This window comes from Penicillium verhagenii (genome assembly GCF_028828195.1).
Source record: "Penicillium verhagenii strain IBT 33310 chromosome Unknown utg000002l_segment0_segment0, whole genome shotgun sequence".
Classification (NCBI taxonomy): Eukaryota; Fungi; Ascomycota; class Eurotiomycetes; order Eurotiales; family Aspergillaceae; genus Penicillium; species Penicillium verhagenii.
In genome coordinates this window covers 3,312,360-3,335,513 of record NW_026643166.1, presented here as the reverse complement: position 1 = coordinate 3,335,513, position 23,154 = coordinate 3,312,360, and the positions used below count along the sequence as shown (strand labels likewise).

The 23,154-nt window shown below is 47.5% G+C and overlaps 9 protein-coding genes across 9 annotated transcripts; 5 read left to right on the top strand and 4 right to left on the bottom strand.

Moving 5' to 3' along the window:
• Positions 1-1,018: 1,018 nt before the first annotated feature.
• On the top strand, positions 1,019-2,185 carry N7466_001222 (NAD(P)/FAD-dependent oxidoreductase; the record flags this gene model as incomplete). Its single annotated transcript, XM_057160620.1, has 1 exon — positions 1,019-2,185. One exon carries the CDS (start codon positions 1,019-1,021, stop codon positions 2,183-2,185), a length of 1,167 nt encoding a protein of 388 aa, XP_057026868.1.
• Positions 2,186-3,165: 980 nt separating this feature from the next.
• Positions 3,166-4,203, top strand: N7466_001221 (MDR family NADP-dependent oxidoreductase; the record flags this gene model as incomplete). The annotated part of the gene is made up of 1 exon (XM_057160619.1): positions 3,166-4,203. One exon carries the CDS (start codon positions 3,166-3,168, stop codon positions 4,201-4,203), a length of 1,038 nt encoding a protein of 345 aa, XP_057026867.1.
• Positions 4,204-4,636: 433 nt separating this feature from the next.
• N7466_001220 (CybS family protein) lies at positions 4,637-5,620 on the top strand (the record flags this gene model as incomplete). Its single annotated transcript, XM_057160618.1, has 5 exons — positions 4,637-4,809; positions 4,914-4,931; positions 5,105-5,171; positions 5,253-5,372; positions 5,455-5,620. Exons 1-5 carry the CDS (start codon positions 4,671-4,673, stop codon positions 5,618-5,620), a joined length of 510 nt encoding a protein of 169 aa, XP_057026866.1. The 5' UTR covers positions 4,637-4,670.
• A 607-nt stretch (positions 5,621-6,227) lies between these two features.
• N7466_001219 (nucleotide diphosphatase) lies at positions 6,228-7,241 on the bottom strand (the record flags this gene model as incomplete). Its single annotated transcript, XM_057160617.1, has 1 exon — positions 6,228-7,241. The coding sequence occupies one exon, from the start codon at positions 7,239-7,241 to the stop codon at positions 6,228-6,230; it is 1,014 nt and encodes a 337-aa protein (XP_057026865.1).
• A 1,089-nt stretch (positions 7,242-8,330) lies between these two features.
• On the bottom strand, positions 8,331-8,666 carry N7466_001218 (uncharacterized protein; the record flags this gene model as incomplete). Its single annotated transcript, XM_057160616.1, has 1 exon — positions 8,331-8,666. One exon carries the CDS (start codon positions 8,664-8,666, stop codon positions 8,331-8,333), a length of 336 nt encoding a protein of 111 aa, XP_057026864.1.
• A 523-nt stretch (positions 8,667-9,189) lies between these two features.
• On the top strand, positions 9,190-10,014 carry N7466_001217 (uncharacterized protein; the record flags this gene model as incomplete). Its single annotated transcript, XM_057160615.1, has 1 exon — positions 9,190-10,014. The coding sequence occupies one exon, from the start codon at positions 9,190-9,192 to the stop codon at positions 10,012-10,014; it is 825 nt and encodes a 274-aa protein (XP_057026863.1).
• A 1,941-nt stretch (positions 10,015-11,955) lies between these two features.
• On the top strand, positions 11,956-14,155 carry N7466_001216 (uncharacterized protein; the record flags this gene model as incomplete). The annotated part of the gene is made up of 3 exons (XM_057160614.1): positions 11,956-11,995; positions 12,049-13,853; positions 13,934-14,155. 3 exons carry the CDS (start codon positions 11,956-11,958, stop codon positions 14,153-14,155), a joined length of 2,067 nt encoding a protein of 688 aa, XP_057026862.1.
• Positions 14,156-15,073: 918 nt separating this feature from the next.
• On the bottom strand, positions 15,074-15,932 carry N7466_001215 (uncharacterized protein; the record flags this gene model as incomplete). The annotated part of the gene is made up of 2 exons (XM_057160613.1): positions 15,074-15,593; positions 15,652-15,932. The coding sequence occupies 2 exons, from the start codon at positions 15,930-15,932 to the stop codon at positions 15,074-15,076; spliced, it is 801 nt and encodes a 266-aa protein (XP_057026861.1).
• Positions 15,933-17,465: 1,533 nt separating this feature from the next.
• Positions 17,466-22,216, bottom strand: N7466_001214 (oligomycin resistance ATP-dependent permease yor1; the record flags this gene model as incomplete). The annotated part of the gene is made up of 2 exons (XM_057160612.1): positions 17,466-21,968; positions 22,046-22,216. The coding sequence occupies 2 exons, from the start codon at positions 22,214-22,216 to the stop codon at positions 17,466-17,468; spliced, it is 4,674 nt and encodes a 1,557-aa protein (XP_057026860.1).
• Between the last annotated feature and the right edge of the window lie 938 nt (positions 22,217-23,154).

Here is a 23,154-nt window from a genome sequence, read left to right as displayed (position 1 = left end):
TTTTGCTCTTTGCAAAAGAAACCACTACTTCAATAAAATAGGGGTTCGGTTATCAATTTTTTTTAATCAAATTTACTATTGTTTTTTGGCCAAAATAGCTTATCATGAGGAAGTAAGTTTTACAATGATATCAAGTTTATACGGAGTATGCCTAGTAATAGTAGTACAGTTAGGGGTCTATCCTTCAGCCTGGAACTAAGGATAATAGGGGGTTGAAGAACTATTTGGGGGCGTAATAGGTGTGGAGGGCTGATTTGTTAAATACCAAGTCTAATATTAATAAGACTGAATACTCAATGTCAAGGTTCATTAAATACAGCCTTAGCCTGAGGCTCCCACCCCCTTTTAAGGTCTCAAAAGGCCCTACTGGCACGTGAACACTACGTCCCAAGTCTACACATAATCAATGAAATTTCACTAGTAATTATACAGTGCTGAGTGGCGTGTGCTCCAGAGTCTATAGCAATATCATTTATCCGCCTTTCACTATTGAAAACGTTATTCTTGCATGTTTTTATTTCATTTAAAATTAATCAATTGGCGTCAAAAACCATTGACCTTTCGGGTTTTTTATTGTTTTAGCCTCCTGAAACCACGTGCTTAGAGTAATCTCCGGACTTTAAGCTCTAGTTTAGTTAAATTTTGTGACGAAAGATGAGTCAGCCGATTGGCCTCAATGACTTATTTTTTCTAGTTTTCAAAGCACGTCGTACGGATTGATAAGCAATTGTTTACTTTGAGGTCTTTTTTTGCGGGCGTAGAATGGCCAACTACCCCATGGGCAAAACTGGGCACATCAACTGATAACCGACAATGAATACTACAAGACACATAACTAGTCCACGAAATTCAGCAAACTCACTATGTCCCGCGAAACCGGTAACCCGGTTTAGAGTGGGGACATACTGGATTCATTGTACCTTTGGCTATAAGAAGACTAGTCCCCAAACACCGGGCAAACGTAATTTTTTTTTTCTTCTCAACCCCTAGCTTTAACAAACATTTCCCCCAGTTTACAATGGCTACTATCAATATTGTGATTATTGGAGCTTCTACCGTGGGCCTTACTGCAGCCCACGACTTGCTGCGCGATGCCCAGATTCTGAACGCTAAGGTTACTCTTATCAACCCTTCAGCCACCTTTTATTGGAACATCGCTGCTCCCCGTATCATCGCCAAGCCAAAAGCTTTCCGAGCCGAGGAGTACCTCCTTCCAATTAAGGAGGCATTTGCCCAGTATGCGACAGAGTCATTTGAATTTATTCTTGGGACCGTGACTGAAATGGATATCTCCAACAACACCGTATCCGTAACCCCCAATGACGGAGATGTCAAGTCGGTGGCATATGATCACCTCCTGATTGGTTCCGGTGCCACTACTCCTGCCACTGTCGGTCAAGTCACTGGTTATTCATTCCCCTTCAAGCATACTGGACGCGACGATATGAAGGAGAGTCTTGAGGCGGCCCAGAACTTGACCACGAATGCCAAGAGCATCGTGATCGGTGGAGCAGGTCCAGTCGGAGTGGAGTTGGCGGGTGAACTTGCCGAGGCAGCAGCGGAGAACTCGAGCGATCTTTCCATCACCCTGGTCTCTGCCACAGACCGAATTCTGCATACGCTCAAGTCATCTGCCAGCTCTACCGCAGAGAATCAACTCAAGAAGAAAGGCGTTAATGTGATCACCTCCACCCGTGTCATGGCAATCGAGGCGTCAGGTGACTCTTGGGTTGTCTCCCTGGACAGTGGTGAGAAGATCACCACCGATATTTACATCCCCACCACCGGCTTCATCCCCAACAATAGCTTCATCCCCGAGCCTTTGCTCGCCACCGAGGGATGGGTTAGAGTCGACAAGGAATTGCGTGTGCAATCCTCAGAGAACTCGAGCGTCTTGCCGATCTATGCAGCTGGCGATATCACCACCAACTGGATGCGCCTTGGATTCAAGGCCGCTGAACAGGCTCGGGTTGCAGCCCATAACATCAAAGCGGATATTCTGCGCAAGGCCGACCGTAAGACCTATGACCAGGGCGAGAGTATCAACATGGTCGTCCCCGTTGGTGGGACCGGTGGCAGTGGACAGATCTTTGGTTTTGTTCCCTTCAACTTTCTCGTCAGGATGATCAAGGGCAAGGACTTCTTGATATCCAAGGCGGCAGTTACCGTGGCTGGCAAGGCTTAAATGGCCTTTTGGCAGGTTGGATTGATTTGTTTTTTTGATTTGTTAACTGTTTTATACCTCCGAGCAATGTGTTTGTGTTTGTTTTGCCCATGGCTTAATATAATATGCTGAATGATGACCACGAGACATTATTTTAAAGATTTGCGCTATACAGGGATTCCATTTAACTAATTTGGCAAAAAGTACTATGCACCCCAGACCATACTGTTCCTAGTAAGCATTCAATCTAAGATGGAGCCCTGCAGAGTCTCTAGGCTGAATGATGAGAGCCAATAATAGGAAAACTCTGATCGTGACAGATCCACTTTGCCTCCCCGCTATCGTGCCAAAACCGGTAGTCAGCTCCGTGCTGAGAAATCACCAACTTTTTTTCCTTCTCTCTCCACGATCAGTGGCCAGACAACCAATGTTGGTTTTCAAGGCCCGGTCTTCTTACCTAGAATCGGCCCTGCCCGTCGGTGTGGTTGTTTTCAGTTCATCCGAGGCTCCACTATGAGTGTCCAAGTTGGACTCTGTCCGGAGGGGTAGCCCAGAGCACTGAGCTTTCATAGAGTTATTTGACAATTATGGAAGAGTTTTCCTAAGTTCACTATACTTTGTTATGAAATTTATACCAATTGAAATGTCAATTTCTTCCAGATGTCTTCTTTTTTTGACTGATGAAAGTGGATCCGGTACTTATTGCTCTGGAGCAAAACTTATAACCTTCTCGAGAAGCTTCTCCGGGACCCATCGGCAAAAGGGTTACTTTGCTTTATAATGATTTCATCTCGAATCCGGGTTTTTGCCTCGGTCCCCTCCTTGCCCCTCTACAAGGGTCATACGTCGTCCCATTTCCTATAAAAGCAGGAGTCGCTCAATTTGTCTCTATAAGTTTAGAATTCCTACATACCACGGTCCACCCCATAAACTACTTCAACCTCAACCTTGCAGTCACAATCTCAATCTCCAACTTCAAATCCCCACCACACTTACACATCATGTCGAACAAGGCTCTCTTCTTCAGCAAGGTTCCCCAACCTCAGACATACCCCGCAGCTGGCGAGCATCTCACCGTCAGTGAAGTCGGTTACGGTCCCGATGTCGCTGCCCCCGAGAATGGCGTTGTCCTCAAGTCCCTTTACAGCAGCTTTGACCCCTACATGCGTGGCCGCATGCGCGCCCCCGAAACCAAGTCCTACTCTCCCCCCTTCGCTCTCGGCAAGCCGCTAGACACTGCCACCGTTGGCAAGATTGTTCGCTCCAACAATGCCGACTTCAAGGAAGGCGACCTCGTGATCGGCCACTTGCCTTTGCAAGAGTTCGTCGCGCTCGACAGCCCCAACATGGTGCGCATCAGAAATATTGAGAACCCTCTCGGCTTGGAGGATATCCGTGTTTTCTTGGGACCCCTTGGTATGCCAGGATTGACCGCATACTCCTCGCTGTACGATATTGGCAAGCCTAAGAAGGGTGAGACCATCTTCGTCTCTGCTGCCAGTGGTGCTGTCGGTCAGCTGGTCGGTCAGCTGGCCAAGCATGAAGGTCTGCGCGTGATTGGATCCGTTGGCTCGGATGAGAAGCTCAACTACATCATTAACGAGCTTGGTTTCGACGGTGGTTTCAACTACAAGACTGAGAAGCCTGCCGATGCGCTCAAGCGTCTGGCCCCCGAGGGCGTGGATATCTACTACGAGAATGTTGGTGGAGAGCACTTTGAGGCTGCCCTGAACGCTATGAACGATTTCGGCCGTGTCGTTTTCTGCGGTATGATCTCGCAGTACAACGCTGCTCCCTACCCCATCACCAATCTCATGCACATCGTTGCCAAGCGCATTACATGCCGTGGCTTCATCGTCGGAGATGCGAACATGGGTCCTGTCTACACCAAGGAGCACCAGAAGAATGTCCAGCAGTGGATTAAGGATGGCTCTTTCAAGGTTTTGATCCACGAGACCGAGGGTATTGAGAACTCCGCTCAGGGTCTAATTGATATCTACCACGGCAAGAACTTCGGCAAGGCTGTTCTCAAGTTTTAAGTCATCGACCCGTGACAGAGATATTAAGATATTGACATGATGAAATGTCTGCAATGATTTTGGCTTTGCTTTTGTTATCCACGGTAAAAAGATTTTTGACAGGGATATAAGCCGCCCGGTTATATGATTATATGACCTACTAGTAGTGAATTGAGTCTGTTGTATCTAGATTGAGTTTGAATAAATCAGATTATCATAGATCAACGTCTTCCAAGAACATTGAATCGTATCCGTACAAAGTCATTGCAAATGTTACTAGTAGTTAGTACTAATGATCCCCAGAATCCGGCAAAGAGTTTAGTCCCGCCCGCATCGGCCAATTTCGGCTGCGCGGGAACCTCTCGACCAATCACCTGACCCGTAAATGGATGACATACCGATTCGGATTCCCGAGGTTGTCCCAACTTCATCCTGCGTGCACGAAGTTGACCTCAAGCACCCCTACATCTCCTCTCCAACTCGTCACAATGGCTTCATTCGCGCGTTCGTCACTGCTCCGGCAGTCCCTTGCGACCCGGTCGCCCTTCATGCGCCAGAATGTTGGCGTGTCGCAGGCCGTGGCTTTCCACGCCTCCGCCCGCAAGCAGATCCTGCCTCCTCAGCCCCGTAAGTCCAGAGCAATGACTATCGTATTTGACAGCTGGAAAACAATGCGTGGGCTATCCGATGGCTTTGTGTATATTAGCTAACCGCTTTTCCGCGTCCTACAGAGACCATTGAGGGAACCAGTATGTTCTTAACCCGTACCCGAAATTACACTTCCGACGATTTGTCCCGCCCACGATTTTGAATGACGACCGGATTTACATGGCTATTGGAAAACGACGACTATCAATATCTGGCGGAACATGAAACCGGAATCGCTTGCGAGTTATAAATGGGTACTAATCGATCATGACAGTGAACGACCCCGTCCCGGTCCCCTCGCCCAGCCCTATGCACGGAAGCTACCACTGGACCTTTGAGCGGTTCGTTATACCCCGGATACGCCCACAAACTGGGTGATATGATTGAATAGATTTCCGGAGTACTGACCTTCGAAATTCCAGCGCTGTCTGCGTCGGTCTGATCCCCCTCAGCATCGCTCCCTTCGCCGCCGGCTCCCTCAACCCCGTCATGGATGCCGTTCTCTGCACTCTCCTGGTCGCCCACTCCCACATCGGATTCGAGTAAGCACTCATCACCCATCAACCATTCACATAACTTAATATGTAGGTTGTATCTATGGTTCGGAATCTAACAACATTCTAGGGCCGCCATTGTCGACTACTTCCGTCCCCAGCGTGTCCCCAAGTTCTACTCGCTCTGCCAGTGGCTTCTGCGCGCTTTCACCCTGACCACCGCGGTCGGTTTGTACGAGTTTGAGACCAACGATGTCGGTGTTACTGAGGCTCTGCGTCGCATCTGGAACGCATAGAGAGTAGTCGTGGATTTGAAAAGGGTTGTTTGGGTTCGTTTTTAATCTGGTTCCAGGCGTTTCGCCTATGTATATGTCCTTGAAACACAATTTCATTTGTCTCGCCCGAATACATCGGTGCTGAATACTTCAATATTGCTTGTTCTCAACGTTGATTGATTAGGATGGATCGCGGATGTATTCGCGATCTACATCCGTGACTTTCAGTGTTCCGGCGACCTTTGCAGTCCTACCCCTACCTACCAAGACCTCGGGGGAGGTTCAATTGGACTGTAAGACAATAAGGGAGGGCAGACTGCTTCGTAGGTGTCTGCACTCTATGTCCAGGCTTCCCGTGGTCGATTGATTTTAGAAGCAACTTTCCCTCCAGCTGGAAGGTTAGCAACCTTGGAAGCTCGGGAAGGGGGCAGGCAATAGGGCCTGGAAAGTCATGGGATAGTCCGATCTACTGCCAATTTAAGGATGCTAGCATGTAGTAAAGCTAGCACGTTCGTCCCGTTTGCATCTATCCGACATACATTTTGAGCAACAACAAAACAAATCTAAATGATGAATACTCCAGCAAAGAAGCCAGAAATGAAACCAAGCAAGCCTGCAATGCCAACCACTACTCATCCTGATCCTCGTCCTCCTCAAGAAGTGGATCCCCTTCCAACCGGTCTTCATCATTAGCCTTCTGCATAACAGTCTCAATAAGCTTCAAAGTCGCCTTAAGCGGCAACCCGATAACATTATCATAGCTTCCCTCGATCTTCTCGATGAGAATCGAGCCAAGCCCCTGCAACCCATACCCACCCGCCTTATCCGCACCCTCGCGCGTTCGCACATAAGCCATAAGGAGATCATCCGTCACATCCCCATCAAACCGCACATTCGTCTCCTCAACCACCGTTTCAATCGCATACCCGGGCTGCCGGGCGCTAGCAAGCGGCGCCATAGCAACGAGAGCAGTGTAGACTTTGTGGTCGCGCGCGTCGCGCAGAGCCCGGAGCATGGAGAAATGGTGTGACTCAGAGCGGGGTTTCTCGAGGATAGCATCTGTTGTCACGTCGACGACGATAGTGTCGGCCGCAAGGATAAGAGCAGGCTCGCCCTTGACTTCATTGTCGATTTCCTGGGTATAGACAGCTTGTGCCTTTTTGGTTGCTGTTTCTAGGACATATTGGACTGCTCCGAGGGATTTGGGGAGGTCTTCATCGGCGTTTGAGGGGATGATTTCTAGGTTGGGGAGACCGAGGAAAGATATTATTTGGCGTCGGCGGGGAGATTGGGAGGCGAGGATTACTCGTTTGCTGCGGAGGGCGTTGAGCGCGGGGAGGGAAAGTGGTGGTGGGCGTGGGAGTGCCCCGCGGCTTGGTGCTGGGGTGGGTTTTGTGGATGGGTCGTAGGCTGGTGGGGAGTCGTTTGAGTCCTCGAAATCGAGGAGGTCTGCCTTGGAGTTTGCCATGGTTGTTGCTTGTGGATTTGGAGGGGTTGAGGGTTGTTGTAGCTGGGTTTTCGAGCTTTGCGGATCACGATGCTCGTCGTGCACGAGCGTTTTCCCCACACTGATCATCCGCTGATTGGCGGCAGACTTTCTCGGTCCATAATTGATAATGAACTTCCATTTGTTAACATTCATTGTTGAATTGAATACGAGTGTCAAAGGCCGATATAGAAATCTTTAATAGAATGGGAGTTGAGGGAAAATATGATCCATGATGTCAACCTTGGAATAGGTGAGAGAACCTTGGATCCCTGGAAGACATGCATATAAATTAAAACAACATTCAAAGTAGTGTATTCGAAGATGCTTAGTGTATTGCCATGTATTTATGTATAAGATATCTACTATTGTCAATGCAATTGATCCTTATATATGTCGTCTTCAGCACTAAAGTTCTGGGGTTGTTGAATTAAAAACATTTTAACCAAGATTTAATTAAGCACCGTAGAACTAAGATCGCCCGTAACCAAATGGACTAGTTGGCGCCACTTCCACACTTGTTCCGCCAGCTTCCAACATTTGAAGAGTTGTACGTAGCATTGATTACTCTTGAAATGTGTGGGAACGATGATTTCAATTCCAAAGAAACCCCCAATTCGAAGCCATATCGAATGTGCAAGAGTGATTGACTCAACCTTAGAACATACTAGTAGTATATTTCATATAGTGCCAGGACTGCAATTTAATACAGAGCCTAGTAGTAAACGCCCGCCAGCGGATGTTGGAGTATTGAATTCGAAGCAGTCCCGTACAAAACGCCCTCGCGACACCTGAGCCATGCCAGTTGATAAGATAAAATATTGTAAAATACATTCTGCCTATCCCAAAATATACAAAGAGCGTATGTGTAGATATCAAGTACTGAAAGGTATTCGAACAAAAACAAGGACCACCAGATGTGGGCGTTGGGCGTTATCATGGGATGGACCGGAAGTGACTGTAAGGGTGATCGACAAAGACAAACTTGAAATTAGATCACTATTGTGCCGACTCGAAGATCAAAGCGATAGCCAAAGAAATTCGTTAATGTTCATGATTCATTTTCATTTTCGTGTGGGTAAAGAGGCCTGCCTCCCGAGAGCCTCGGCATATCCAACAAATTGCCAAGGAATCCATCACGATGCAACAGGAAATGCAAAATACCAGAACGCAACGATTCCAAGCCTCAAGAACGAGTTGGACCGCCGGGGGATAACTGATGAGAGGGGGGGGGGGGCATGCTGCTTATGAAGGCCGCAGAGAGTCGTCCACATGGCCCCCTTTGCTTTCCACTTCGGCGATGAGATTATGTCGCTCTTGTAACTTTGAATGCATAAAGTCAACCGTCTTTTGCAAGACAACGCTCTCACTGCGCCCTTGTCCCTCCAGGCCTGGGACCAATTCTGTCAGGCGATCAAAGCCTTCTCGGATCGCAGCTCGGCGCTTCTGCTCGGAAGCAATATGGTTGTTCTTCTTCTCTTGATCCGTCAAGCGAGGCTTCTCCTTATCCTGACCAGAAACAGATTTATATGTTGCCGTGGGGGTTGAGGAAGACCGATCATTCTCCTCGTCAGGGTTCATTGTGGAGCGTAGTGGATCGGCCGAATATGAGGGGCTTGCGAATTGTCAAGTGCACGGGCGAGTAGAAGCAGGAGTGATGATGAAGCGAAGATTGGAGGTAGATTGGAAGTAGATTGAGGTTTATCGCGCGTCCTGTGCTTCTCTTCTTGTAAGGAGGGTAATATGTCCAAAGTAGTGAAGAGGATGAACAGGGGAACCGAGGCGAGTGGAAGGACAAAATGCGATAGCGATAAGCGTTGGATGCGGAGAAACCCAAGTCGGGAACGAGGGCCTTGGCAACCTTTTAAACGTCATAGAAGAGGGTCCGCCTAACACACCCGGTTTGCTATTTTTTCTTTTCTTTTCCACTGCTACTTGGAATTTCCTCTCTCTCTCTCTTCAATTTCTATCCATTGACAGCAAGAGAAAGTCACATCATACCTCCAGATCTACAGGTCAATCTGTACCGTTTCCTAATTCTTAACCTTCGAACGCCGTCTTGTTCTCACCCAGCCCACCATTTTCCTTGTACTACTGTACAACAATGAGCCACGAGCCTCTACATGGATCATGCTCATGTGGTCGCAATGAGTACCAGATCACGATCCCTGATGACGTGACAGAGCATGCACAGGTTTATTTTGATAGCAGCAGAGACAATCGTATGAATTCCAAGTTCCATACTCGACTTTCCCCCACGGCTTATACTTCTTTAGGTCGATTACACGGTACACCGTTGACAGCTTGGCTGCGTGTCCCACTCGACTGGTATCAATCACACACCACATCATTCTATCCTGATGAGACTCACGACTCCATCCGTCGTATTTTCACACCACACCATGCTCCCCAGACTCGACGTATCTTCTGTGGCTTCTGCGGTACGCCTTTGAGCTTTTGGTCTGAAGAACCTGCCGATGAATCAGAATTCATGTCAATTGCTATTGGAAGTTTGTTTGGAGAAGATCAGCGTGTCTTGGAAGATCTTGATTTGCTACCGGAGGATCTTGATGAAGATGCACAACATGCCGATATCTCGACCCCCGCCACCGTTGCACCACTTCACAGAGATGCTTCTGTTGTTGTACCCTCCTTTCAAAACTCACCAGTTATATCTCAAGGTTTTCGACATGGCAAGCTAGACGGTATTCCTTGGTTTGAAGAGATGGTAGAAGGAAGTCGTCTGGGTCGGTTGATGCGGGCGAAGCGTGGTAAGGGAATGAGTGATGACAACTCCACGTCATTTGAATGGGAGATTAGCGAATGGCAGAGCGATGATATCCATGGGATTGAGCAAGAAGACTCTGATTCAAGCCACAAAGCCACCGGGAAAAGAAAACGGGGTGACCAGGGGAATGTTCAGCATTGAAAAAGCAGCATTAGCGTAATAATCACACACATGGCATGCATGTATTGATGTCCATTTAGCTTGGTATGGTATGGTTAATTCAAAAATTATTGTCCTAAACATTGTCTTCATATGTACCTATGTAGTACATATCCTATCATCCCCGGTGCTAGCCCTGGAGGCTACCGTGTAAGCCTATCTCATCAATATGTACCATTTTACAAGTCCAGGTACATAGGGTAATAATCTCTAGACCGAGCGTGTTTACGAAATCGATCAGGTAGATAGCTTAGAATGTATTCGATAGCATGATTGAGAACATGATCAAGAACGTAATTGAGAACGTAATTGAGAACGTAATTGAGAACGTAGAACGTAATGAAGAACGTACTAATTAAGAATATAAGTCGAATATATTACTATTTATGTACTAGTATTCCTTGATACAGGCGCCTTTGTTTATGCCAATTGGTATATGTATAGCTCCAGTTTTAGTGTCTGTAGCACCAACTTGAATATATTGATGATTATTTATTATAAAACGTGGGTAGTGAGTGAATCTACTGATAGGGAAAAGGATACTAGTACATTTAGACGCGTGATCTCACTCGATATGGGAATCCTAGTATTTTTCTGTGTGCTGTTGTCAAACGCGCGTTGCCTTCCTTTCTTCCTCTACCATCTTCTTCCCTACTCCCGCATATACAACATCAACGAATCCACGAAAGAACTTCAAGAACATCATTTCAATTCATCTCACAAGTAAGTCTCTACTTCCACAAGAAGTGATCAGTGATTAGGGGTTCAGATGAGGGAATGGATGATCTCTTGTGGACAGTATTTGTGATGATAATGATCCCATTTTGCCACAAGAAGAATTCGTGACTCCAGACGAATGGTTATGTCCGGATTGATACTACTTACTAGATATTTGCTAATTCTTCTTGCATGAAAAGACATGGGAAAAGTGGATCTCACCGACGCTGTCAATAATCGGCAGCTATCCGCAAGCAAGAAGCCGAGCGTACCACGTCGGATTTTTGCGGCAATCAAACAACGGGCAAGTCAATCGTAATTGAGCTTGAGATGAATATCACTGACATGCTTTCATGTGTATAGATTTCGGCAGCTGTCAAGAGATTGGGTCTGAGTTCCAGACTGAGCTTCCCTGTAAGCTACAAGCTTTATATGATCAGCACCAAATGAATTTGTTGGATATCGGCACTGAGACTCACCATCACCTAGAATGCAGAGGGAAATCCTTCTTGGGGCTCTAACAGCTCTATCACAACCGGGATATTGAGCCCTGCTAGCGACGATTCTGATGGGCCGGCTTTCGTGCGTGAGCAGTGGCGGCGCTGGATAAAAAGGAGCACAGAAGAAAAGGATCGAGCATGTAACGCTCTTACAAGCTTGTCAAATGACTTAGCTCGTCAAAAAAGCCCGGAGACAGAGTAACGGTTAGCTGGATCTGTTGAAGAAGTCGGCAACAGCCCTGTCGAAGAAGTTGGCAACGGCTTTGGAAACCTTTAGACGACCTTGCCTTCGGACGTCTTCCAGGTTCAGCGTTCTCCACAGATCAATGCATCCGATGAGCACCGGGGTGGAGAAGAAGAAGAAAAAGAAGAAGAAGAAGCACGCAACTTGGGATTTTGCTCGGCACCCACTCTTCCATTGAAGGAACGCGCGGTATGGATTCATCTGTTTCACCTGGCTCTTGCGACATCAGCTCGATATCGAGTGTTTTAAGCCATGAGAGAAAAGGTGAGAGGATTAAAAACCTAAGTTGTATAGAAAGGAAGTCCGGGCCAGTGAAGAAAGGTCCGTCCCAAACGGGCGCGTCTGTTTCTACTTCCTTTTGTTGATGCGTAACAGGATCTGTTCTTTGCGATCCTTCTCACTCACAACATCCGACAACCATCACCTACCCAGACCGCACCATCGTGAGATCGTAAACTCACGATGCCGAAGGAAAAGATGTCTCAACCGGGTTATCGTCGAGGTATGATTTTTGAAATTCATGCAGATTCATTCATACTGACCTGGCCTGTACAGTCTCTCCCCTCTCCTTTTCTCATCCCCTCCCACCCCGCCTGAGAAACGGTGACTCTCAAATCCCCCGCCCTGCGCCATCAGCTACTGGCCCAGAGTCTGCTTCCCCGAGCTCCCCAGACCCTCCAGGCACGTACGCTCTTGATTCCCCTCTACTTTCAGGACCAAAGAGAGGCACTGGATACTACCGGGGTTGCGAAAGAATCCCAATGCAATACGGACCAGAGGATCGCGCAAACAACGCACGGCGAATTGCTTGTACGGGTACTGAAGTTACTTTTCAAGTGGCAAGTCCTAGACTCATTGATATCCCCCGGAACAATGGTGGACGAAACATTGAAAACGAGCTTGCAAATGCCATTTCCCAGGGTTACAGTCAACCGCCACTTATGAATCTACTACCGACCATCATTGAAGAGGCCAGACCCAGTACCAGCACACACACAAGCTCTGAGTACCAAAGCATTGCTCAAAGTGAAATGCCCACTCTCGGTGTGTCTATGAATGCTGAAAGATTTATCATGGGTGGAAATCCTGGTCCCAGCACCCTGCCAAACATCACCAATGAGCGCCAATCACAAGGTGTTTTCCAATCACAGTTAGTCCCAATACCCAGAGATCAGGATAGGACCCGTCGCTATGGGCGTGTTACAAGTTTGGATATTTCAGGTCAATTGAGAGAATCCCCTTCAACTGAGCGAGATGGCACGTCGCTAGAATACACGGATGGTCACAAGGATGGTCACAAGTCCTTTGAATCACTCCAGGGTAGAGAGAAAAGGCATAGCTCATCCTCAGTGGTTGTTGGTCATGAGACTGTGGGGTTGAAGCCACGCCCAGTCCGTCCTGACAGCCCGCTTCTGCCACCAAAACGCACTTCGCCCGAAGACAGATATCCTAAATGCATGATCACGGGCCTTCCTATTCTGCCAGCCCCACAGAACTCTCCTGCATCGATGCACGCTCACGACAAATATGAATTGGACCCAAATGATATCCCACGCTCGATTACATCCACGGCACCCACTCCACGCAATTCCCTTGAGCAGATGCAAGAGGCTTACATGTATGGAAAGGCATTGGGGGAGTTTGAAGGACTGACCCCACAATCGATCCCGCCACTTGCTATACCAGCGAACCTGTCTGTCTTGGTGAAAAAAAAGCGACTCAGAAATAACTCAGCTTCTAGTGCTGATACTGATGTGACTAAACGCGTGCCAGCATCCACGATCCCAAGACTTTCTCTCCGTGCGCCATCCTTGGAGTCTTTGTTGGGCTGGTCTGGGCCTAGTGAGAAGCGCCATCCAAAGCCAGGCGCCAATAAGCTCACTAAAGACAGCCCTGTCAGTAGCGTTGGATCTAGTAAGCATGCCACTTCCGAGAGGATCAGCCAGAGTCACACTGAGGTGGGAGGTAACGCCCTCCAGACGGCCACTGACAAGCCCGCTTCGCCATCGCCACGAATGTCCAAGGTCGTGGGGGGCATTCGCAGTGCGTTTTTACGAACACGCCATGGCAAGCAGACAAAGCGTGTGTCTTTCAAGCTTGAAGATGATGACCCCGCAATTACGCATTCACTACTACCTCCGCTACCTCCCCTTCCTAGAGAAAGTTCGTCTGGGAGCCTCAAGGAGAGTACTCTAAAGACCCGGATTAGCTCTCCAATTCTCCCTGCCCGCGGTGATGAGAATTACAACGCCCAAGAGCTCGAAACCACCGGCTTGGATAGAGTACGCCAGACCTTGAACGGCCTCGGAAGACTGCTGGTCGAGGACGAACAACCTGAGCGACGGAGGGTATGGTACCGAGTAAGTTTCCCCTTGTTTTCCCTCTCTTTTAGTCTCATCAAATGAAGCATTCAATAACTAACATCTTTCTTTTGCAATAGGAATATGTTCTTCTGCAAGGCCTCCTTGCCAACTTCAATACCAAAGCTGCTCGTATCGCAGATGCGACCTCCACAATTGCACAACTGCGCGCAGAAGCGGCCATGTGTCGGTACGCTATGATGCAACAGGTCGAGCAGCTTTCACATGACCACGACGCATTCTATGCGGGGGATCTGCCCAGTGACCGGGTTATCGGCGAGTGGGATCCCAGACATCGCTAGATGTGTTGTTGGGCTTGTGGAACTTGGGACTTGGGGTTTGGAAGGAGGTGCGGGTGTCATCGAGTGGGTATTCTTAACTTATAGCTCTTCTTGTTTATTTCTTATTTCTTATTTATTCTCTTATTTTCTTATTTCTTATTTGTTTTTCGTTTTGTTTTTCGTTTTGTTTTTCGTTTGTTTTTTTGTTTGTTTTCTTGCTTGTTTTCTTACTTATTTTCTTACTTATTTTATCACTTATTTTATCACTTCTATTATTACTTTTTTATTACTTATTTTATTACTTCTATGATTACTTCTATGATTACTTCTGTGATTACTTCTTTTATTACTTCTTTTATTACTTCTGTTATTACTTGTTTTATCACTTATTTCGTTACTCTGTTTTATTGATCGTTGTATTAATCGTTGTATTACTTGTTTATCATTTCTTTTCTCGTTTATGTTGAGGCCATCGATGTTAGAGGGGGTTTAATGAGCCCCTGGGGCCTGGGATAATTGTTAACATTACCGTGTGGATATTTTTAGGCTCGAGGGTTCCACAACAACGATCGACGGACGATGTCACGATACGACATCTACGATACGATAATATCAGTACCTCGTTTCGCGTCCAACTCCGTGCTCCGTATACCGTATACCGTATACGATTAACATTTACTAGGTCCAGATACTAAGGTTTTAGGATTGAAAAGAAAAAAGGTGAGGAATTATTGTTTTTCATATTTTCGCTAATTGAAAATACCGATTGGAAACCAACTAAGGGGCACAAAATAAGACCTTAATAAAACATGTGCACATAGGCACTCCGCGGACGCCGAAAAGAAATGCAAAGAGCCACCCGTGACATAAGTAACTCATCTATACTAACTCATCATCTTTTATCAAAAGTTCTTTCCAATAGATAAGTATATATCTCTCTCAAGAACGACCGCTCCACTGTTGCTGCAAACCGCGCTCCTTATCTGAGTTCTGGGGCGCCTTTCCACGCACGGGCAGGGTAATACCAATTCCAAGGATGGTGATAACCACAGCAAACTCCATGAGAACGCTCATAACAAGAGTGACAGTCTCGTTGCCACCGGTCATGCTGAAAGTCTTGTCATCCAGGAACCAGACCAGGACGGCATAGATCACGCGGACTAGAATGAAAGGCGAGGAGATGGCGACAGCGAGCAGAGTGCGTTTCTCGAGGGGCTCGAGGCCACCACGGCGAGTGTTGAGGATGGCGAGCAAGACCATCATGAAGACCCAGGACACGATGTAGAGGACCATACCGATCTTTGCTTCGATGTTCGATGAGATCGTACCATTGTCGTTCATGTTGAGGGTGATGCCAGTGATACAGAGGATGAGAGCGACAATGTTAAGGAGACGGAATGCGCGGAAAGTTGGGAGCTCAGGAAGACCATATCCAGTCACTTTCTTGATGGATCCGTCGCTATTTGGGAGTTAGAGTCTTGTTCGCAAGATACAATGAGTGGCAAGGGTTGACTTACGCCCGAGAGAGAAGTCCAGAGCAGGCCATCAGCATTGGGGTCAGGCCAATGGAGCTTGTGATCGCGTAGGTCGTGTATAAGGATTTCGAGTCATTGTTGATTGTTAAGAGGTCACAAATGCCGCCGATGATGCGAAGAAGAGTGAAGACGACGATGAAGATGAATCCGCTGTTTGTGCGGAGGCCATGACGGGCGACAAGGAAAGCAGAGATAAAGATAGAAGGGAAGTAAACGATTAGTTGGAGAATCGAAACTCCATTGCTGTAGTCGATCTTGCCCATTGTGAATAGTTATGTGTTGTGAGGGGGGCTTTGAGGGAGGTATAGGATGAAGGGTGTGTAGATTCAATGATTGATCTGAATCGGACAGGAAGAGAAAAGCTTGAGATGGGTGGTTTAATAATTTTTCAGAACATTGGGAAACCACTGAATTCTTATATCTTTATGGAACTGACAAGCTGGATTCCTTTTTTAGCCTAGCTTGGGCGTTGTGGCCAGCGCTCTCCAAATGAGCCCGATTGGGAAAGGGCCCCCATTTTCAGAAAGAGAGACTACTACGCTAGTGTGGTGGGCAAGGCACCCACTTTTTTTTTTTTTTTTTTTCTTGAGTTTATCTGAGAATCCTGCAAGGGAACCAGTCAGATTCTTTGTTTCATAAGGCTCAGTTCAAGCTTTAGTCTGCAGATTCTTACCAAATTTGGTAGATTTCAACGACGCTATGCCTGATTGAGGATGCATCGCGACGACCAACTCTTAACCAATCAAATGATTCAAATCCACGTTTTCGTGGCTGAGTTTCATCCCTGCAAGGTGACGGGGAGTTTTGACTGGCCAAGACCAAATTTAAAAGTGGGTTCCTTCTCAGCTGAATATGTAGATTTCTGGTCTCTGATTGGTGTTTCTTTACTAGTTCCTCGCCGTTCATTATAACGCGCGCAATCCACAAGTCAAAGAGAAAAAAAAGATTGAGCCTTGATGCTAGCATCTTTACGCAAATATCGAACTAAAATATGATCGTCACAGTCACTATAATTGGAAACGGGGATTTCCGATGGGGGCTTGTTGATCCCTTCCAACCTGCTACAAGCTTTTTACAACCCCATCTATAACACAGACACCCCTTTCCTAAAGTGGTAACGCTTATTATGGCCCCCAAATATGAGGTTTTTTTATTTTATTTTTATTTCTCCCCGCCTTCCACATGGGCGTAATAGTAAGCAGGCATTTGCAGTTCCAAGACAGCAATAGACGTCACAGGGGAAATATCTGTTTAACATTTCGGGAATTTGTCTTCATCGACCAATAAGAGTGACTTCGTACTGTGTTATACGTCCCGCATGGCAAGCATGTCAGGACTTTGTTTAGACTATTCCGATGAAGATCAGCCTATGTTTCTAAAATTCAATCTTTCTACCCACGAGGTCAGGATTTACAAGCTAACCAATCTTAGTGTGAATCTCGTAGCAGATCATTTATTAATAGGCCGAATCAGTTGTCGTTAGACCATCTCTACGGTGGCGCTTACCTAATTGAATGGTTTCGCATTTGTTGGTTACTGCTATTTTATATGGTGATAACAGTTGTATACTTCAAAAATACTCGGCTTGGAATGTCAAGGGAACTTAGTACTAATCAACAAAATCCGTGGACCGTTGGAAGAAGAGGTTGAACTGACAACCTTGGAAAGTTGAGCTCGTCTTCAACATTTGAAGGTTCATACCCAAAGTACTAGAAAGGAACCAAGTTGGAACAAATAAAAGAATAATGTCATTAGCTATGCATGTCTATGAAAATCAAAATGCTGAAAACGCTCAATCAAATAAATCGCTGCAGTTCTTCTTCGGAAATACCACTGGTCTCACACATTCCTCTAAACACACCGCCCAGATCCCACAGTTCACTCGGCGTTCCCAACTCTGCGATAACTCCCTTGTCCATCACACAGACTCTGTCATAATTGATAATCGTTCGAATACGGTGCGCCACCGTAATCACAGTCTTGCCCTTGAACGCTTCTACCATAGTTCGCTGAATCTTTTCATCTGTCTCCAGATCCACACTTGAGGTTGCCTCGTCACATACAACGACTTTGCTGTTCCTAACAAGAAGACGAGCTAGACCAAGCTGCTGACGTGTTCCGTGAGAGAAGTTGGTTCCTTCTTCCTCAACGGTGTCATCTAGTTGCATTGTATCAGCCAGCCAGGCCCCGCGAAGGGCGAGCCAGAGTTCTTCGTCGGTGTGTTCATTCAAAGGGTCAAGGTTGGTGCGTATAGTACCGCGGAAGAGAACTGATTCTTGGGGCTGAATGGAAAGACGAGAGCGGAGCTCTCTCAGTGGAAGGGTTGAAATATCAACACCGTCAATTGTGATGCAGCCGCCAGAGAGCTCACACGTCCGGAACAGTGCACCGATGAGCGAAGATTTTCCGGCACCCGTACGTCCGACGATGGCGACGTGCTCACCTGGCTTAATGGAAAGAGTCAATCCACGAAGGACCTCGGGAAGTCCTTCACGGTAGCGCATGTGAACAGCTCCGAAGGTGATGCCTCCTTGCTCGGGCCAGGATTCTGGAGCAGCGACGGGAGGAGTATCGTTGTTACCCTCGATAGGGAGGGTGTCACCGGGGCCATAAGCGTGGATCCGCTCGGTGGCATTCATGGCATTTTCCACATTGGCCCATTGGCGAATGATGAATTGCAGAACCTGCGCAGCGCCGAGGGAGTAACTGAGCACGACGCCGGAAATAGCTGGATTCTGAGTAGATCGTTGGATTACAACGAGGACTCCTGCTGTGACGATCAAAAGTACACCGACGAAGTCCAGACGCAGGCCCAGCCATCGCTGGTTAGCAGATGTCAAGAAGTTGGCACTGTTCATATCATCGATGGCACGCTGCAGGTTGGAGGAGAATTGATTTTGCATCGAGTATGTGCGAATAGTGCTCACTCCGGAAAGAGTTTCGGTAAAGCGGGCGAGAACAACGCCTCGCAGAACAGACTCATGGCGCTTGAGCTCACGCGCAGAGGCACGATAGTAGAAGGCAGAGAAAAAGAAGATGGCACTGCAAGGGATAAGAGCAATTCCAAACCAATGGAACTCAGCCACAATGAGAGAAAGAATACCCAGAACCATAGCAGTTCCGACCATGAACAGTCTCAGCGACTCTGGGAGGGCATCATCCATCACATAGACATCCTTAGAGAAGCGATTGACAATGCGGCCCAAAGGTGTAGTATCGAAGAACCAAACTGGAGCGTGCATGATCTTTGCGGTCGCTTTGTCAAGCATGACGTTGCTGGCGCTGGTACAAAGGATTGAAATGCAAAGACCGAATAGATAGAGGCAGAGTGCTTGGCCCAGACCGAGGGCGACGTAGATACCAATATAAGTGTTTCGCTCGAAGCCAAATCTGTCAGATGCCCACCATGCAAGCCACATACCACAGAGAATGGCGCTGCCCTGTGCCATGCAAAGAAGTGGAATGGCCAACATGATAGCGATGGGACTCTGAGAACAGGCAAGATAAGATGTGTAGACATCCCAAGAAATGCCGCCATTGACATCGTCCTCAGATTGCATAAGCTCAGGCATGCTATCATCCCCAGCCAGTTTGCTGACTGTGGTAGTCTCTTCTGCAGGCTTTTCGGCATCTTTTTCGGCGTCCTTATCGGCATCCTTCTTTGTCGCTTTATCTCGGTTGCCTTCTGCTTCCTTGACCAGAGCAGCGAAGTCGGGGTATTTCTTTTTCAGTTTCGCAAAGCTACCCAAGGCCTTGATCTTTCCATCATCGAGCCAGAGAATTCGATCGCAGCGACTCAGGACGTGGGCTTGGTGAGTTGCGAGAATTCTTGTTTTGCGTCCAAGTGCTCCGCAAATTGCCTCGTCGAAGATGGCTTGTCCGACATAAGGATCAACAGCGCTGAGCGGATCATCCAACAACAGGATATCGGCATTAGAATACATGGCTCGAGCCAAGCTAATTCTCTGCTTTTGTCCACCGCTGACGTTGATACCTCGCTCTCCGATTTCAGTAGCATCGCCGTTGGAAAGAATTTGAAGATCACGACGGAGCTGGCAAGCGGTGATTACTTTGTCGTACCACTCGGGATCAAAGGGCGCACCAAAAATAATATTGTCGCGCACAGTGGCATTCTGGATCCATGCTGTCTGTGGACAGAACGCCCGATCTGAGTGAAACTTGAGAGTTCCCTGTACCTTGCGCATGTCACCAGCCAAAGCAGATAGAAGGGATGACTTTCCGCTTCCAATACCGCCAATAACTGCAAGAAGTTCACCGCGACGGATACTGAGAGAGATAGCAGGAATTGAGAATGGAGCCAGAACAGGCTCTTCCTCGGCCAAAGTAACTGATGATGCGGACTCCTCATAGGAGGGTGGGCTCGTTGATGGGAGACCAGACACGGGTCGCTCCTTGGACCCCTTTTCGGTTGACTTTGCACCATCTTCCCATCGCATGGAGGGCATATTATCAGATCCCTCTCTTTCAAGTGGGTGCTTTAAAGTTGAAGAAGGTCGATTGAACCATGTGGACATAGGTCGGATGGTCGATTTCGGTCGGATGGTTGACTCGGGCCGGAACCAAGTTGACATGGGTCGTACAATTGATCTAGGTCTTGCCGTTGAAAGAGGTCGCTCCCTTGAGTTGGTGGTGTTGGATCTATCTCGCGAGAGTGAAGGCATCATGAACGACGTTGGTCGTTCAAATCCGTATGAAGGAGGCATAAATGATGTAGGTCTGTCCCACCGGGACGAGGGACCTGCAAGCGCACCTTCTTCCCAGTCAAAGGTAGGCAATGCAAAACCTTCAGTGTCATACTCAACATCATGGAACATTCTGCTTGCTCTCAGTGCTGACAATGAGTCCCGGTTGTTGTAGTGATTTATTTCTCCATCGTGGAACATTCTGCTTGCTCTTAGAGCGGCAAGGGAATGGCGGTCTTGTTGTGGGTTCTCTTCCTCCTCTTCGCTCAAGCCCGCGGTTCGGTTAGCCAACCCCTTCTCCCAGGTGAATTCGGTCTTTTCAAGTCGGACCGCATCTCTCATGTTCTCATCGACGTCCAGGTCCTCGGTCTCCTCTGCTAGGAGATACTCTTCAATTCTTGTCATACTGGCCCATGCGTCGGACGCATGACCAAGACACGCAGGCAGGAACGCGGTAGGTGTGAGGAGAGAACTGAATAGAGCGACACTTGAGAAAACGATAGCAACATCGAGTCCTCCCTCGTGAACACATGCGTACGTGACGAAGCTGATCATGCAGGCCAGAACAGGCAGACTTTGTCCTAGGGAGGTGACAAAGTTGAGAATCAGGTTGAAACTTTGCAGCTGGCGTGTCTCATCAGCTCTGAGCTTTATCAAGCGATCAACGAAGCTTTCCTCCCAGCTGAAGTATTTGACCAGACGAATGGACTGAAGGACCTCTTGTGTTAGGCCAACTCGGACGTCAGTAGACATATTCATCACCTGTCGACGGGCGAATAGCGCTTTCACAGCCACGACGAGGAAGAACATGGCGACAATCAGAACTCCGAAACCGGCCACCGCTGACTGGCGAAGATTCACAATGAGCAAGGCCATGCAGACGAAGATAATTAGTGGCGAGGTCCACACAACGTGAATCATGCTGATACCCCCATCAATTCGATGAGCATCCATGGATACAAGGTTGACGACACGACCATTGGACCAGCCGGCCTCGGACTCGTCAGCTTTGGCGTTCCCAGAAGACTTGTCAGACTTTTCGTCGCCAGGTTTCTCATTCAAGTCAACTTCCTGTAGCGTTTCTTCGGAGCTTCCGGTTACAAGCTCAGCTGAGCCACCAGCTCTAGCTCGCTCGGAGATTCTCAAACTCTTCTCTTGAATCTTATTGGTCAAGACTGCCCTGACTTGTCCACCAACCATAGTTCCGCGATATAGAAAGTGGTTTTGGCATGAGCTGAGCAGGATTTGCATGCAGATAATGCCGACCAACAATCCGACTCCCCTGGTGAGTTCCGGATTCTTCACTGTGGCTCCCGGAAGGCCGGCGTAATAGCTGTTCTGAACCCATTCGATCAGGTAGCGCAGTGTATAGGGGTTTCCAACGGTAAAGAGGTCGGCAAACAGACGGCATAGACCGCCAATCCAGAACTCGCGAGCGAAAGTCTTGTGCAAGGCGGTAAAAAGTGGGTGTTTGACGTCGGCCGATGCCTTTGCCTCCTTGAAGTGAGCGTCAAAGATGATGCTGTGCTTTTGTACACTTCTGTTGGGATTGAGGAGTGGAATATCATTGATCTTTAGGGGACGACGGAAGCCAGTCTAACAGAATAAAAGCACGATTAGCATACGGAAGGGCACCAAGGAGATGCTCTTAGCTCATGGTAAATTTTACTCACCGACATCAAATCCCCCATCCAACTAAACGTCCATCTACTGATAAATCCTGCTGTATACTCGGGAGATATTTGTCGCTCTGCAGGCACAGGCGCGACTTTCTTGTGTGACGAGTGATGCGAGGGTCGAGTCTCTTGGCTGGCCAACTCAGCATCGGGGTTGGGCAACGGCATGTTGAGATCTACCCAGGTGTTGGGTCACGAAATCTGCAATCGTTGTAAGTACTATGTTGTGGTGGGTAGAGGTTCAAGAGAGAACAATCCAGTCTTCAATGGCCTTATACATACAAGGGAAGCTCGTATAGTTGTCGGGATAAAGTGGCGATAGTAAGCAATGAGCCGACACTGCAAGGGCCTGGCTGTTTCAAATAAACGAAGCTTGATCGCTGAAAATGACTGAAGTTGATTCGATTGCCTCTCAACCATGTGCAGTTCTGTCGCCTTTTGTTGCTTGCATACCCGTCCTTCCGGATTAGGAAGAACAGATCCCACTCTGCATGGATCATGGTGTCGTTTGATTGTAGATCCATGTTTGGATAGTAGACAGTGGCGATTTCGGGGTGAGAACAGAGTTGTTTCAGCACTAAGGCCGACGATAATCCAAATCCCAACTCGATGCTATACTGTACCCCAGGTAGGTAATATCAAAGCCACGTGTTACTGAAAAGGGCAAGGTTCGTAATTCTAAAAAAAAAAAAAGGAAATACGATCATATTGTCGTAATGTCAAAGCCAACTTGTCACCGCGCGTTGGGGCCATGTTGTGGGTTCGGGGATTTTTCCTGTATTTTACATGAACGTCCACGTAATAAATGTGTACTAGTATCGTATTGGTATCTTTCATCCCTTTCGAGGAATTGGCATGCTTAAATCTCAATCACCATTATCTACAAACAACTAAAATAAGGAGTGAGAATAAAAAACCCCAACGAATGGTTTACGCAATCTCAAATTTGATTATTTCATTTATCTTCATATGATTGTCATCTTAGGGGCCATCACGTTCTTTACATACACCAAATCGACACCTGATGGCAGATTACCGCTTTAGGAAAGGAAAAAGAAGCTTACTGGCCCACTTACTCGGAAATGGCAAGTCAGTTCGTAGATCTC